General features: G+C 36.7%; 1 protein-coding gene across 3 annotated transcripts in view; it reads right to left on the reverse strand.

Moving 5' to 3' along the window:
- Nucleotides 1–14,735: 14,735 nt before the first annotated feature.
- The window catches only part of LOC121727849 (homocysteine S-methyltransferase-like), a 40,763-nt gene continuing 37,669 nt past the window's right edge, over nt 14,736–17,829 (reverse strand). For all 3 annotated transcript variants that reach the window (XM_042115901.1, XM_042115881.1, XM_042115892.1), the window contains one exon: nt 14,736–15,559. In XM_042115901.1, coding sequence (XP_041971835.1) covers nt 15,382–15,559 — 178 coding nt within the window. In that variant the 3' untranslated portion in view covers nt 14,736–15,381. The remainder of the gene's footprint in view (nt 15,560–17,829) is intronic.

Below are 17,829 nucleotides of genomic sequence, written 5' to 3' on the forward strand. Positions count from 1 at the left end.
AACTCTTGTGACTACGAGAGTTGCAGAAGTAATTTCTTTCTTCTTTCGCTTTATAAGCTGTTATGAATAACTATAATAAATAATGAATTATTTATTATAGTCGTAATTCCCGACTACTCTGAACACCCCACCATCTCTGTCGCTTCACACTAACAACTACATAGCGCTTCTCAATCGTATAATCCTAAATGTTCGTGTAAGTGCCAGTACTTTACAAGCAGTAACCTAAAATATTATACTCGCATTTATATCGTAGAGGGGTCTACGTGCATGGTATAGCATGCTTCATATATCTACTTAGCGTATATCATAGATCTGACTAGATAGCTCCGATAATACTAATATACAGTGCATATTTATACAATTATAATTGTTAGTACAAAGTAGCTAGTCATTGTTGTTTTGTGACATCACGTGTATAATCTCTCCAGTATACGCTTCATAATTAAGTAATTTATTAGAATATTCAGTGTCTCACTATATTAATACGGGTACTACTGCTGCTGGGCTTCCTGTAATATAACGAGCACCTAACGACACGGGGGCAGAGCGCCCCGGGCCGCGGCGCACGTGACACCACGGTGGTCTGAACGTTTGTGTTTTGTTACATGCGGCTGCCTTTTTATCGCACCTGCAGGGGACTGCGGCCACTTTTCTCCCGGTAAAGTACAATATCACGCTGTCGCTACTAACGCATCCCACTACATCTGCGGGGCGGGGCGGGCCGCCACGCCGGAGTACGGCGGCGCGAGGGGCGGCGCGGGGGGCGGGGCGGCCAAGGTGCGGCGCAACAAGAGCTCGTCGGCGGCGGACGGGCACCTGTACCGCGCGCCCGAGGCCCGGCGCCTGCTGGCCGAGCACCGCAACCGCTCCAACCCCAACCTGCGCGAGCGGCGCGGGGAGCGCGCGCCGGCGTGGGGCTCGCAGCCCAGCCTGGCGCGCGCCCGCGTGTCCGCGCCCCCCGCGCCCGCGCCGCCGCCGCCCGCCGCGCGCTCCTCCACCTGGTGCTGCGGCACCTTCGTCAAGCAGCTCACCAAGTCGCACCACTTCGATTGACACTAGACCCTGCCCCGGGGCAGCCTTCCCCCTCCCCTTTCACCTTCCGCACCGCACTCGGGGAGTTTTATCGAAATTGAATTCATTGTTATTGTTAGATAATAATATTGCGTATTCTATGTTACGCGTTATAAAATTTTACCCTCTGAATATTATCTTAGGTCGAAAGTCCGCCCCTGCGTCTTTTGAATTTTATGATAATATTTTAGTTCCACCTTTGGAACTTTGTTTGTATAAATTTACTAACGAAAATGGGAGCAGCTCAAAATATGCTCCTAATTTGTAAAATATTTGTGGTATACTCCCGTTCCGTTCAAATCGGTTCTGTTTACGCTTGAACAGGAGCGGGACGGGACAGTTCCGCTGTAACTCAACCCGTGCCTATGCTTTAGATGCTACTAGATGCTATATTCTCGCTTTGTATATTATATCGCTTCTGATCATCGAGTGCGATAAGCCTTACGAAGACCCAACTCGACTGTTACCTAGTTAGGTGAGATAGATTGGACGAGAGTTCATAGTTTCTATAATAATTAATTAGCAAGTGTAATTCTTTCTTTTGATAATATGAATGAAACAGTATATTATCATAGTTTGTTATCTTCAGTGTCAGTTCCTAGTAACTAGCCAAATATTTAATCAAAGGTTATTTTTGTAAATGACGCAACCAATCTCAGTGAGGCTTAAAATTTTCGGACCCATTATTACCACGGTGACATATAATTATATACTCGCATACACAATCATTAGCGCCTTTCGGTCGATCTGTTCCATTTTGCTTGTTTGCTGTGCTAGGTTTAGCATATCTGTAGACGTCAAGGAAGGGCAGTAAGTAAAAATTGTGGGCTTACAATAAAGCTACGATCACTATTATTTATAGATTTTCTGCTTCGTGTTGCCTAGCGCTAGTGATGTATCAGATTTGCACGTGTATGCAGTACGGATATTGAACATGAATGCTCGTGCAAAAGTGACGTAACCCACATTTTTCCCAATTATATTTTGTTCCAAGACCTGCATCCGAATCAGCACGCTTAGCAAAAACGGTTTCATGTTGGTGACGCCACTGTTGTACGTTTGGTTGTGTAACTTATATTATATATAAATATATGCATGATGGTGTCCCGAAGGGCCATGTCGCCTGATGTCATGTTATCTATGTAAACATAGATCTATTTTATCTGCATGTTGTCAGTATTATTTTCGATTTAAGAAGTTTTTCTTACGATTCAATGGTGCATTATGTATTCGTAGACGTGTGCGGTATACAAAATATTTTTATAATGAATATTATAAACGTGTTACTTAAAAATTTATGTAGTGTAGTTATTATAGGTGCTTTATATTATGGAATGGCGTTGTTTGTTATATTTTGACTTTGTTACGCTAAATGTTCTCAAAGTCTATTGTATTATAGAGTATAGACTATAGTGTGTAGTCTCTGCGCTGTATTTTGATTTTTGTTGCAAAATACGTTTTGTTGATAAATTAAATTGTAACACGTTTTCTAAATTTGAATTTGTTATAAACTACACAATTATGAACATTTAACGTTTTAACCTCGAGAATATATCTCTCGTTTTAAAAATATATCTCTAACAACTAGTCATCTGCAATAAATATGTGACAGGAAGGGCACCGAAAACGTTACATACATGTTTGTTCCTACGTGCTAAGGACGTATGCGATGTTTTCTGAGCTAACGATGAAATACTAACACCAAATATTAATACCTCCATTTTGACAATACTAGACCTTAGTCTGTAAGTTAAAATGAGTTAGGGTATCTTAAAATACTATTTTATGCAAACGTCCATAGAGAATTATATTATATTAGCGCAAAATTGTGCAGCTGGATTAGTGAAATGTTACGGAGGCTGATAAACTAATATATAAAATATAATAGATAAACCTACGTCTCGTGCCCTGCCTCAGGAAAGGGGCTTAACTCAAATACCCAACAAATATTTTTGGGCAAATCGTAAAATATTTTTGGGGAATTCTAAAAAAACCCTAATTACGGTGGTTTTATGTTGCAATAAATGTGTATTAGTTTATCGGCCTGCACTACTGGACGTCGTTTTATGTGCCATAATATATTTATTGATATAATTAATTAACATACGAGAGAAGACGACATGATTTATCTCATGCTCGGAAAAATGAAATTCAATAGACGTTTCAATAAAGCCGATCTCGCCGACTATGAATCGACTCGAACTTCAAACAAACTTGAATCGGATAATGTCAAAGATTCAGATGATATAAGCAAAATGTTGAAATGTGGCGGGCTCCGAAGCGTAGGTTGAAGAGCTGGCGCGCACTACGCCTTTTAGTCGCGCGATCATTTTATCGACCTACACAAATTCAAATAAAGTGCCACTTTATGACATAAGCTATAGATTTCATTTTGCTCTACGCCATTAAAAAGCAGCGGCAGCGTGAGTCGCTAGACAAATGTCGGTAGAAAATGAAATCTGTAGCTTATTTCATAAAGAAACATTTTATTTGAATTTTGGTCGGTCAGTAAAATAATCGCGCGACAAAAAGTCGTAGTGCGCGCCAGCTCTTAGTGTTTCATGGAATATGCTAAAATATTAAGTTACGATGTCGCGTCGTACGTATGCGGCCAACATTTTATATTTTGAAGCCAATTTGAAGCTCGATTTGTAACTATTCACGTATCGATTTAATACTTCTAATTACTCTTTTTAATTATTAATTACTGGCAGTATCGCTACTGTTATTGATGTCAATATCGTTATTAATGAAAGTATTTTAACGTTTTTATGAAGTACAGCATAAAATAATAATAAAATTTAATTAAATTATAGTATTAAGATACACTACCTACTTAAAAGCCCCTCACGGTCGACTAATTTAAAGTTTCTAAAAAAACTGCCCGTATGTAACAGCTACAAAGTCGATATTTACTTCTGTTAACTACTATCGTTATTTGTTTTTGACTGTCGCAGTTTTTAGTTTTCTCTACTTTCACGTCAAGTATTTTTTAAATTTAAAGATCACTTGAAGGTAAAAGATACCTTCAAGTGAGCTTCAATAAATTATAAGACAGTTTATTGAATGACAATCGTTAACGATTTCTACATATTTCGCAAAAACGATTTTGATAAAATATGACTTGGACCCGTTTTGTGTGCGGACGCAATTAATTGCCATAATCGTAAGAAAGTTGTAATACTAACGCGTCTCGGCTCCTGCGGATCATCCCTGTTTAATATAGGTGCTACGTCGGGGGCTTAAATCGTGTCCGACACGTCGCGTCGGCGGTCGGCGCGGCGTCGGGCGAGGCCGGGCGCACCGGCCGCGTACCTAGAGCTCACTATTACGCGGTCCGACCATATCAATTACGTCGTTCTCGAATCGATAACACGAGTTTCGACTCAACGTCGCCCCCGACCATATAAAACCTAGTTTTCCGTCCTTCTATATTAAGATGTCAATTTGTTATTTGAACTGGGGCAACATCTGCGCCTCGATTTGCTTTTACATAATTGTTAGAATCGAAATTAAATTTAGAAACGGGTCGGTCGAATAGTTTGCAAGTTAATTTTGCATGTACGACGCGTTTACTGTTTTACGACGTCCGTCGATTCGGAATTCGCTAAACGTTTCATTTTTTTATCCCCGACCGCCGCCGGATGTGCATTTCTCCTGGAACGGTAAACCGTCGTTTGGCAATCTACCAGAAATTCTATCGCAATTCGTGCCGGTGTCTATGAGGACTACTCGTCGGACTCGGCCCGCTTTATAAAGAATAAATAGTGGTCTCCGGAGACAAATTGTCATCCTTTTCCGCGTCGTCGGCTAGACGATTTCCTTATCTAAACCTCGGCTTATCTCCCGTACCTTTGCGCTTGATTTGGCAGTATTTTGAGAGTTTGGGCGCGGAGGCGGGGGCCGAACGTTCTCCGCGTGAGTGCACGGGATATTTGTCATTTTCTGCGTATATCACGTCCTCCAAATCGAGATTTACCGGAACATTCTCAACCAAACATAGAATTCTACACAAAATTTAAAGGTACCAACGTAAAATATGAGGAATCTATCTATTCTCTTGCGACAGAAGTAAAGTGCCAATATAAAATTAAATTGAACTACTGCCACAAATAAATTCTATTAAGCTGCTGTGACAGTTTTGTTTCCTAAAGTATGGTCAGCAATAATTTCTTGGACATTGCAAAATTTGAGGTGCTCCGAACCCGCGATTGATTTGTGGCTGTTACATTACGGTCGGCCGATTCCGACAATCGTTACAAGACAATTCACAAGGAATAGAACGTATACGAATAAATAAAATTCATTTGTACTTTTAGCTAGTTGATAGTCCCTTGTGAGAAAAATGTCACTTATAGTTATATGATGCTATCTACGATTTTAAACTAAATAGATAGTAATCATTTGCAAAATGCTAGACGATCCAATATTACTGATATATTGGTAACAACCTATAAAATGCTTATTTGATACTTGTTGCGAGGATTTATTCATGTTTTATGTAATTTTTATGCAAACGTTATAAATGAATATAATATTTATAATCTGAATGAACAATAAATATTACAATCGTACATTTCGATTCCTTAAACCTTATAAGTTAATGTAAACAATTGTTTTGATTGTGTATTTTTTCTGGCAATAAAAAAAACTAAAACACGCAATTTAAAATAACTCATTTGATTTAAATAATAATATGCGTAACATTTACCTACTTATCTCCGCGTGTTTTAAGTGTTAAGCATACCTATTTATTTTTTTAAATCATATTGTAGATTATATTATAATATTATAAATGTACAATGTATTTGCAAATAAACGTTAATCAGAATATTTATTTGTATTATTTATTACTATTTACTAACTAACTTTTAATCTCTCGAATACCAGAATGGTTAACCTTTTCTATTTAGGTACTATTATTAATATATATCAATAATATTATTGTATTAATGATTTTATTATGCAGTAGTTAACATAGATGGTTATGCTTGTTATGTTATCTACATGATGTAATGGAGGGCGAGAGGTTACCAATAATCTTGGTGGTAAATGCTAATATAGATGGCAGAAGGATTATGGTTCTGTCGGAAATAATCACTGCAGCAACCTGCGGGCTGCGCTGTCGACAGGCGGGCTTTATCCCGGGCTATCGACGTCTTTTTCCCATTTCTATGTCTTTGTCATTGGGAAAGATTTTGTAAAATCCACTATGCCACTTGCAAACGGTAGTAAATGTCGAGCCTCTTTGTTTTGTAGTGTACAATGTACATAATATGGTAAACATTTTATATTATGTTACTCAATGATTTCAATGGGGAAATTATTTTGATTAATGTTAGAATAGCTCCCGAGTTCATACTTGTAATCTTAAATGGGATCACCGATATACAATATCTTCTGACCTGATTGAAGGAGCTCAATACGTGGCTGCCGAAGTTAGCGCATAAATTCGATAACTAGGCAGTAGGTAGCCAAACTTCACATAAAATTAAGTATCCCGTAAAGATAACGCGCAAGGAACATTGATCCCATAAACAAAACACTGTTTATTGGGAATGTAAAATGTACCCAGCGGCAGATGTGCTCCTAAATTTTATAGACATTGCGGTATGATGGAGAACGGTTTTAGGATAAACCCTAAAATAGCTAGAAAGCCAAAACTGCAATATATTATGTTATAGCACTTTGAATATTTTTAAGTGTAAATTGTTTTAGTAACTTGCAATCGTAGGTGTATGAAAATACATATAATAAGTCTATTTGCTTCAAACTTGGTACTCGTGAACTGACCACTTAATGTCTAGGGATTATTAATTGTTCAGTGTCCACTACAAAGTCACATTCATACATAAAGTATGCATCGTTAAAAGCTTGTCTTTGCAGAAGTTATACATTGCAGATTCTACTTAGAAAATTATGTTTCATGATTTATGAGTAACATATTTCTGTCCATAAGTAATATCAAAATCAATGGGTGATTTTCCATGTACTTTTTAGTCCCAACGCCGTAATTATAATCAGCTTTATTGGGAAAGGCTTTGTAAATGTGGTGTCGGTGCGTTTAAGAATAGTGATGTATGTAGCAAGAATATATATAATATAATATATTCTTGCTACATACATCACTATGTAATTTAGCGTAATATATAAAGTATTGTATACACTATAAGAGTAATAGCATTCATGTATATTATTATAACACTATAATATATTAAGTATACCAGCCTTCACTTATAGAATCAAGGTGGGTTATCTTTTGCTCTCAGGCCCCCTTGCGCCAGTTTGAGTCAAAGTTAATTCCTTGGAAAATCATTACGCTTTCTTTCTTCTTATACAAAGTGTAACAAAACAATGTGATAGTACTTTGGGAGTTCGCTGTGAATTCACTGTGAAAATAGCAGCGCTAATATTTTTTTTGTATGAGCAAATCCGCTTCCTGCATCTCTCATAGAACCATGAACGTAGCTTGATCGCTTACAGACGAACCACAGACCGAATCAAAACCGTCGAATACTGTCAAAAAAAAATCAATGAAAAAAATTCCAGCGACTGCCGTCGACGCGTGCTGTCTACAAGTGCCGTTCGAAAGAAGCCTTAGAAACGCCAAAAAAAAATCAACGCTGCTACTTTCACAGTGAACTTTTTATTATATATAAGGAATACATAATATTATACCCTAAGTTATTTTCACTTTGTTTTGTTACACCCCGTATAAGGATAATGTTTTAACGCGGTATCTACACTAGCCCAGATTGGCGCAACTGGGCTTCGTATGGATGGAAGTAGCCGACCAGCGGCTTACGTGTTCGTCTGTTTTCAGAGTGCGACGACGAGTTCCCGGTGAGTATAGATGCGCTGGTCCGGTCGCCCTCGCTGCCGGTCCACTCGCACGGCCCGCCCAGCCTCACGGCCATCGTCATGCGCCTCCAGAGCGAGGTCAAGACCCTCAGGCTGGACGTCAAGCACCTCCAACTGCAGCTGAACGAGGAGCGGCAGGAGCGAACCCTGGCCGTCGCCGCGCTACAGTCCAGGAACATTCTGAAGGACGTCAAGGAGAGCAAATGCTAAGACTGCCACGATTTGCCGAGTTGCTGCGTTAAGGCTTCTACTATCGTTGGACCACGATGCCGTGATTGCCTATTTGCCAGTATGAGTATATCTTACACCATAGACGATTATCATCGGCTATCATAGAGGATTATGCCCTTCTACATGTTCGTAGTCTGTATTGGTGCGTTATGGGCCGACGTGGAGGGCTTATAATATAAGACAGTACTATAACTATAAGTGATGACACCAGTATTAGAATGTAGGTGCCCCCGACAAAGGAAGTTATATGTATAAGTCAGAGTGATTATGATGAACTGAGTTTAATAAGTTTTTTTCTTTGGAAGCTTAAGGTATTGAAGATTTTGTAAGCTTTAGGGAGATCGCTGACGACAGACTTTTTGTCCGATCGAGTCTGCGGCGCCCATACAGTGGGCATGGCCGCGCAATGCCCACTGTATGGGCGCCGTAGACTCGATCACACAAAAAGTCTGTCGTCTGCGATCTCCCTTATTAATATCGTTATTAGCTGTCGGGGGTTACTTAAAATATTTTGTTTTCAAAGTGACATTAATTCAATAAATATATTTTTTAATCAGTTTTTTGTATTTTATTAAGTTTTTTATACTAGATTAAGAACTAAGAATATGTCGCTGCAAGGTAGGGTAGAGGAGAAGAAGGGCAGAAAAATAATAAGCCTCTATAGGTATATTTATTAAGCTAACTATGGAGTCAAGCTTATTAAATTTATGAATATGCTAATTCTAGCTTATCGCTGATGCAGCGCGACGGTTTCGCTCTCTGATGTCGCCCATTTTAAAACCTACTTAGCGTACGCAAAATATTTTTAAGCTTTACCTTAATATTCTCTGCTTTACAAATTTTGTTATACTTGAGGCTGTTTAGACAGCAAAGGGCGAATCCGAAGCTACCACGACGATTTCGGTTTTGATAGCCGATTTCATCTAAGCTAAGATGGAGTCATTTTTAGGGTTCCGTGTCAAAAGGGTAAAAACGGGACCCTATTCAGAGATTTCGATGTCTATCTGTCTCCAGGTTGTATCTACATCTCAAATTTTTAAACTCAGTTTCTAATACTCTTAATAAGGTAAAAGCACTAATGGCAGACGCTTTAAGGAAATATAAAACATTTGAATGTTATAAAATATATATTTATGAAAATAAAGGATTGCTAACTTCTTCCATGTCTTCAGTAACTCTTACAAAATAAAACTATTATAATTATTCTCTGACAAATCAATAAAAAATATATATTATTGGTCTTTTTGTAGACTTAGTCATAACAACTAATAGATGACATCACAGAAAACGAACATCACTAATAGTAGACACCAATATGAACTAATAGTTGACATAGAACATTACATTACAATTTACATTTTTCCTATTACTAGGTATTTATTTGCCGTTTTTCAAAAGATTTCATTTACTTCATCATAGTAACTACATGCATATGAAATATTATCCACGTTGTCTCCAGATTCTATTTATTCTTCTTCCATGTTAAAACTATCTTTCCTTTTATTTTTATTTTTTATATATTTTTTCCAAGCAAATTTATTTTCAGTCTTTAGTCTCCATGCTTCTCTTGCCTCTTCTTCTTTCTCTTTCTTTTCTCAGCTCTCCTTTTTCTTCTTTTTACTGCTAAAAAACTAAAACAATCGATTTTTAGATCAGTACAAGTTTTAGATATGTCAATTTTTAGGTACAGTAGTTCTAATTTCTTAGTTTGTTAATAGAATTATATTTTCAGAGAATAGTGGTGATATTTGCAGTAGAATAAACTACAAAATAACTTTAGTATGTATTGCAAAACTAAAAGATGAGATCCATGTCATCTATTAGGTTTTTTACATTTTCAAGAACTAATAGTAGACACCCTTTATATTGTTAGGGAAAAGGGATAAAAAATCATAAATAAACATTAATTAGTGTATACAACATGGCCAATAATCTAATGAAATCAATAGAAATTACAAAAAATCAAATAAATGTATTCAAAACTTACGTGCAAAATTTCGACTTCCTTAACTTATTTGCTAAGAAATTGCCGAGCGCGTGTTGACGTGGTCACATTATTTACGAAAACTGATCCCATTTCAAAATTTTGTTCCCGAAGGCGTACCCTAATATATTTTTTCACATCAACAGATAGCTTGAGAAGCTTATAAAATTTAAAGTGTTGAGAAAAAATTAGAGTAATTCTTATTTTTATGGTATTTTAGTCGTAAGTGTCATCTATTAGCTCCGAGTCTACCATTAGTGCTTTTACTTACCTTAATTAATTATTATAGGTCTACCAGGATCTGATGGCAAAATGTGAGAAAAGAAATTGTCTCTAGCAATACCGGGGTAATTGGAATAAAACATTTTGATCCTTTTTTAGGGTTCTGTACCCAAAAGATAAAAACGGGACCCTACTACTGAGACTTCGTTGTCTGTCCGTCTATCTGTCTCCAGGCTGTAATTCAAGAACGGCAATAGCTAGAGAGTTCAAATTTTCAGATTATGTAGGTATATCTGTTGCCGCTATAACGACAAATACTAAAAACAAAATAAAATTAATATTTAAGGGGGGTTGATATTTAAATAAAATAAAAAATTAAGGGGGGCTCCCATTTGGGCTAATTTTGCTCTATAATGGTACGGAACCCGTACGTGCGACCTTTACCCAGTGGGACGGATATTCCTAGTAACCATAGGACAAACTGAATAGTTAATAAACAGAAATGCGATGATGCTGAATACACTGTACCTATTGTTTAGTGAGTTATCGATTGCGGGCCAGCATAGTTTATCATGGCGCTCAATCGCAAACCAACAGAGCAATTTTGAATTCGCACGTAATGAATTGCAGTCGTCTGGGGTCATTCGTAAAGTGCAGCGGTCGCCCGGTATATAAGTTAGACTATTCTGAAGCAGGCGGCCCGATTCACTGGGTGCTCACTCGGCCGTGGCGCTGCACATGTAGGTGTAAAGGGTAACCGCAGGTGGGATAAAAATGTCCACGATTCCTTTTGGTTCACTGCTGCCGGCCACGTAGAAATGTTATGTGGAAATAGATCACTATATGTAAGAAGTAGATAGCTATAACGTTTTAATGTTAAATCCATTCATACTACCCGATCAAAATACTACCTAAATATTATTGCATAAGGGCTAAGGCTTAATACCTTTAATATTGAATATGCCATGCAGAACAGATTTGAGACTACATATTCTTGACTGAGTTGTACTGAGGACCAGATGGACCCAATCCCACCAAAATCATATATTTTTTCTACAGAAGAGCCCGAAGATGATACCACAGATAACAAGTATATATAGTAGAGATGATACCTTTGATTCCTGAATCAAATTTAATGACGTACTTTGTGTCATGTGATCCCATAAAGACGCTCTATCTACAGAAATAACTGGAGTTCACACGTGCGGGGTCGTGGCAATCAAAGCCGCCGCCGTGTGACAATATGCACAATCAATTTGATCAATCTGAAATTACAGTGAGCACTCGACTCGTGCCCCTTTGTCACAGAGTTGGGTCTCAACTCTCATAGCTGTGGGACGAGGAATACATTAGATGTAGTCGACGTACTATTGCCAATAAATTCGCGCAAATATTCGAATATAGCACTGAAAACACTTTTTCTGATGTGAAGGTTCTTTCTCGGTACTTAAGGTCTGGATTTCCTTCGATCTAATCCGTTTTAGGGTCAGTGTCCATTGCAATGTGACGAGTGACGACCGACGAGGCGTTGCGCTGCTTTTTTAAACGATCGCTTCATAATCACAAGGTAGATTGTGTTAATCTACAACGAAGCGGACAACTAGTCAGATCTTCATATTGCGTTCTTGTAACTGACTCTTGAAAACGAGAAGAGGTAGAATTTAACCCTGATCAAAAAACGCGTTCAGTTTGTTTGTATGACTGTTCATTTCGTACGATCTTGGGCATCATTGCATTAATTTATTTAAACACTACAAACTCAACGCTTACAATAGCATAACGAACACTATTCGAGATTTCTGGAGTGCTAGAAATGAAACTTTACTAGCCTGTCGCTGCGCTCTCCTTAAGTTTCAGAATACATTAGATATGATATTATATTGCTTAAAAGATTGCTCTTTGAGACCAAGAATACAATCTAGCTTTGCTAAGTTAGAGGAGGTAAAAAAAGCTTTTAATTAACGTCATTTTATTTCATCTTTTCGCCGAACCGAGTACGGTAACGCTACACTTTGCCGGGATCTACATAACTTATTTCATCCAATCTGGCTGACCTGTAATCATTTAAGCATAAAGAGATGACATACACAGACTGACAGACACTTTTTTCCATGAACACGGATAGTCAACCTACGTAATTTTTTTATTTTTTATTTATATCAGGCTATACCATATATTATATTGTATGGGCCCATACAATATATATTGTATGGGCCTATCCATACAATATATACCTTAATGACTAACATACATATAAATTATATACACACTAGTAATAGGTATACCTAGGTCCTAAAGCTATGTAAGCGGGAACCTCTCTCGCACATTATTCTGAGTGGTAAAGAGTAATATAATCCGGGAAGCAATCATTCGACACTCTGGTGTTAAGTGATTACCGAAGGTAGGCTTCGGTTTAATTACTGTGGTTCCGTTAGTTATCGCATCGGCCACTTTAACCAGTAGTTATGGTGATTCTTCTGGACATAATATTGGAGTTGTTAATAAATTACCAAGAAATAATGCCATCCCAATATCTACCAGAAGAGCACCTTTGAATTGTAAATAGAGTGCTGCTGAGTAGATGTACGTTTTCTTAAAATAAAACTCAGCCAACATAAAGAAAAAATCCAATGTTTTGCTACTTCAAGTTAGAGAGAATACTGTATACCTACAGGATGTTAGCAAACAAAGTGATAATACTTTAGGTTTTTAGGGTGTGTATGAGTCCCCTGTATAGATTTAACTGTGAAAGTAGCAGCGCTGAAAACTAACTTTTTTAAACTTTTGTATAGGTAAATTTATAACGCTCGGCCTCAATACAAATCACAAAAAAATGCATGCATGCATACGATGCTCCTTTCACAGTAAACTCAAAATAAGGGACACTCACACCCTAAAGCACCTAATATCAGTTATCACTTTGTTTTGTTACACCCTGTATATGCAATATTATACAGTGTGTTAGTGTAAACACCGTTATCCTTGAAACCATCAAATGAGTCCGTCACAACGAACAACTTTTTCTATGAGAACAATGCTGGAACTCGAAAAAAAATGCCGTTTTCATGCCCATACGGATGCCCGGATTGGAAATATGAATGGGTATGAAGACGGATTTTTTTGAGTTCCCAGCATTGTTCTCATAAAAAAAGTTGTTCATTTTGACGGGCTCATTTAATGGTTTCAAGGTAAACGGTGTTTACACTAACATCTTGTATATTTATACTAGCTGTCCCGGCAAATGTTGTTTTGCCGTATAAAGTATTTCGATTTTCACCCATTATTATTTTATTGAAGTAACTATCCCGTCACACAAACAATGGTCGCCGTCAGTCTCGAGTCGTAATAATTTTTACTATTATTTATTCGGTATTCAACAAATTCACTTATTAATATAAAAAGTAGATGTCCGATTCTCAACCCTAGCCGATTAAATAATAAATATGCTCGCTAAGATTCACGAAAATCGGTCGAGCCGTTTCAGAGGAGTTCAACCAAGGTTAGATTAACTTAACTGTTCCTAATTAAATAGAATAACATTGACAAAGGAATGTTCGGGTTCTGTACAAACACTCGACGCTGTGACACTTCCGATTGTCGCCAGAAGCGTCGGATCGGTTTGCTCGAGTTCTCTACATTTTTATAACTGCCTTACACTTTTTGTGTTTCTTTTACCTGTTTACAATTGAATAAATTCTGTTTTTATTTCATTGACTAGAAAATTGATACGAATATTTAGGTATAAAGGAGACCAGTGGCGGGGCAAGACTTAAGTTTGATGTGGGCAAGATATATTTTGCGAGGCCTCCTGAATGATGATGAAACGAGCCGGATTTTGTTGAGACAAATAATTTTTTGAATACTCAAACTTTTATTTATATTTTTTAAATGAAAATTTGAGTAAACTATGAAAACTAGTTAATCCTTCAAAATCCATGGTGCACGAGGCCCCATGGACCGCGAGGGCGTGGGCGGTCGCCCACGCCTTACGCCGCCTCTGTAGGGGACATTAGGATTCTCTTTTTATAAGAAATTTATTTTATGAAGTGAAGAAAGAAGAAGACATAGTTTTTTGCAGCAAGTGACTACAATATAGCCTACGTAGGTTTTATATATTGTTTGTGACATGAATGTTATTATTATTTATCGGAGTGCACTGACCTAACCCCTTTTAAAAGCTTTTATTTAACTTGCTCTGTATGTATGTTACGGTGGAATTTTGGACCTCAATTTTGAAGTACCGTAGATATATTTAATTATAGTTCAAGAGACACTTGTAATTTATTTTTAGCTGAACTTTATTATGAGTATCAAGCCTTTAAAATAAAACGCAGTTAATGGATGTACATTTTAATAATTCACTTAAAAATAACATAATTAATATTTTTGCCTCTGTGCGCAACAATAGGTAACATAGGTAAAATATTTTATCAAACATTACAATTTACAGTAAAATAACAAAAAATATATTTTCAATCTTACCTACATTGTTACTTACTTTGGGTTTTATGGCGTGTGTAAAAGTCTTGTACTACACATCTTTTTCAGTCTACAGTTCTTGTCAATTTACTTTACTGAGATCGTAAACAAACCTAGGTAGGTACCTATGTTTCACCCAAATCTTTTTCACGACATTTTTCATAATATGCTATACCTAAGTACTTATTATTTCAACATCATACAAAAAAAAAAAACTTGCACATTACATTCACAAGTCTTTTGTGTATACTAGTCTTTAGTCTATGGACCAACATTATGAATCGTTTTGCCATTCGTCTCCTCGTTGATTTGTTTACGTTCACAGTGAAATGAATAGCCAGATCCGCTAGCCAAGACTTTTCTTGATCGCTTCTTTATAGAATCGCCGATCATAATGTATGGAATTGACATTAGACGAGTCGAACGTCAACTGCATATTAACGAACGCTTATGACAATTCCATACATTTTGATCAGCGATTCTATAAGGAAGCGATAAAGAAAAAATCTTGGCTACAGGCTCAGGAATGTCTACGCGTTGGTGGTGTGTTTGAAGCGCCAGCGGTCGCGCCAGCAGTTGACCTGGTTGCGTATTCTGGAGACGTCCGCGGCGTAGGTCCTGCAGCAGCCGCCGACGTACCGCACGCCCAGATCCAGCCACTCCTGGATGAACACCTCCACCGGCTCGCACTTGTCGCGGTCGATCCAACTGGAAGTACAAAACGCTCATTTACAAAACATCGTATTTGACAGTTTACAATTAACCTTTTTGTTTAGCATGTAAGTGCAACTACGCTAGCGTTTGTAATTGGCAACGAAATAAGCTTCAAGTTTAATATTGCAGATATAACGCTCGCGACTCCGTTGCGCCTAAATTCGTTATATCGCGCGGAAAACGTACAATTTTCGGGATAAAAGTACCTTTCCCGGGACAAAAGATTAGCAAGATCGGTTCAACGGTTTAGGTTAGGTTAGTAGTAGGGAATGTAATGTAGGGAATTATTCGACAAGTTTACTATTCGAATAATTCGAATATTTTACAAAAGTTTTCGAATAATTCGAATATTATTCGAATAATTCAAATTTTTTGAAAAATGCTCAAAACTCTGAACAAAAGTAACAAAAAACTTCGTACAACCATGTACAACCAATTTGTTAATACTACGAAGTAAGCAATTTTAATTTTTACTTTTATCAACATAAATCTTTGTAAATAACATAGTTAATTTTTATCGTTAAACACTTTAAAAATGTATATTTTGAGATTACAGCTGGGCAATAAAAGAAAGGCTGTAAAGTGTAAACCGTTTTCGATCATAGCACCTTTTACTTTTCTCATGTGATTATGCTTGAAAGAAGTCAATGGATACAGATCGTGAGCGGCCATTACTGACGATACTGAAAACCATGACTGAAAGGAGTTTATAATATCTTTATTTCATGTCTTTAGGCAAAATCGTTATTTTGCCTAAAAACATGCAAATGAATTTATTAGACGTTTCTAAAACATGGTCAACGGCGACGATGGATGGTCGATGGGTGGTTTCACAAAAATAGGGAAACTTCGTTTCCGCAGCACATTTCAGTTAAAATCAATACTAATTATTTACTAGCACAATGGGCATTGTCCAAAAAAAATCACATGTACTTTTTATATTTTTTTCGTTAAAATATTAAGAATATAAATTAAATAATTTTGAAATTCATTGGCTAGTTTTTTCTCAATAAATTTTTAAAGTTTCGCTCTCGTCATCATCATCTGCGGCCAATTGACCTTGTAGTATGTTTTAAATGTTGTTTCAATCTTATTTATAATGGCTGGTTCGTCAAATGCAAGTTTTCATTACTTAAAGAAGCTTACCAAAAGTTCGAAACGTAATGTTGGTCGACTTTATTTGCTAATTTAACGCCATTGAAGGTCAAACAAAGGTTAAACATATTTGTTCAAAAATATAAGTAACTAATAGGTATTTTTTTCGTTTATATACAGAAAAACGATCACTGACCTTATTCCTCGAAATATTTTTGTAATGAGCAAAATTAAAAAAAAATGGACAATCCCCATTGCTAAATAATAGTTTACAATGTGTTTAATTTATTCCCCAAAATTATGTTAAAAGTAACATTATACTAGATATTTAAAAATCTGTTTTATATGTCCCAAATGTCAGGCCGTAGGCATCTCTGTTCTCCGAAATTTTGTATTTAGGAATCCATATTTAAAAAAGTATTATGTTTATTCTTATCTTTATTCATAATTTTTAAAATGTTTAAGTACTCGCAGCTAATTATGTAAGTATTTTGTAGTTAAAATAAACAATAATTATTTTTTCTCGAATGAGTTTAGTGCTCTCAACTTTATTCGCCAGGCCCTAGCCACTTACGAATTTTAAAATTTCGCGACATCATTAGAATGTGCGTTGAATATTGTTGGTGAATTTAAGAGCATTACCTGAAGTTATTCTCTGACAACACTCGCTCTGCGGCGGTTATTTTATAAATCAGTGCAGAAATGAAAGTTTGTGGCCCACCACGTGGTAATTCCAGTCACTTGTTCAATCCCTAGATAAGTAATTTTGTTGTTTATTGATATTAAATTCTTATGAATTAATCAATTTATTTTATATGTAATACGTCGGCATTGTTTGCAATATCATAGTAGACTTTATAATGTTATTTGCAACAGAATTTTAAGTTCAATTTTATTCCAAATAATCAGTCCCTAGACCATCAGGCCCTAGCTTCTAAAGGCGCTCGGACTGACGTTTAGTGTGAAAACATCGGTACTATAACGAAATACATAATAAATATTGTTGAAGCCTTCTCAACTGAAAAAATATAATAGACTGAAGAAAAACAATTATTGAAAATATTATATCAAAAGCTGAAACTCAGCAGTCAAACAAACAGCTTTAGTATGGCCCAAATGTTGAAAAATATATACTTTTGTGATACATTTCTACTCTTTATATATCCTAT

The sequence above is a fragment of the Aricia agestis genome, chromosome 1 (assembly GCF_905147365.1).
Source record: "Aricia agestis chromosome 1, ilAriAges1.1, whole genome shotgun sequence".
NCBI classification, from domain to species: Eukaryota; Metazoa; Arthropoda; class Insecta; order Lepidoptera; family Lycaenidae; genus Aricia; species Aricia agestis.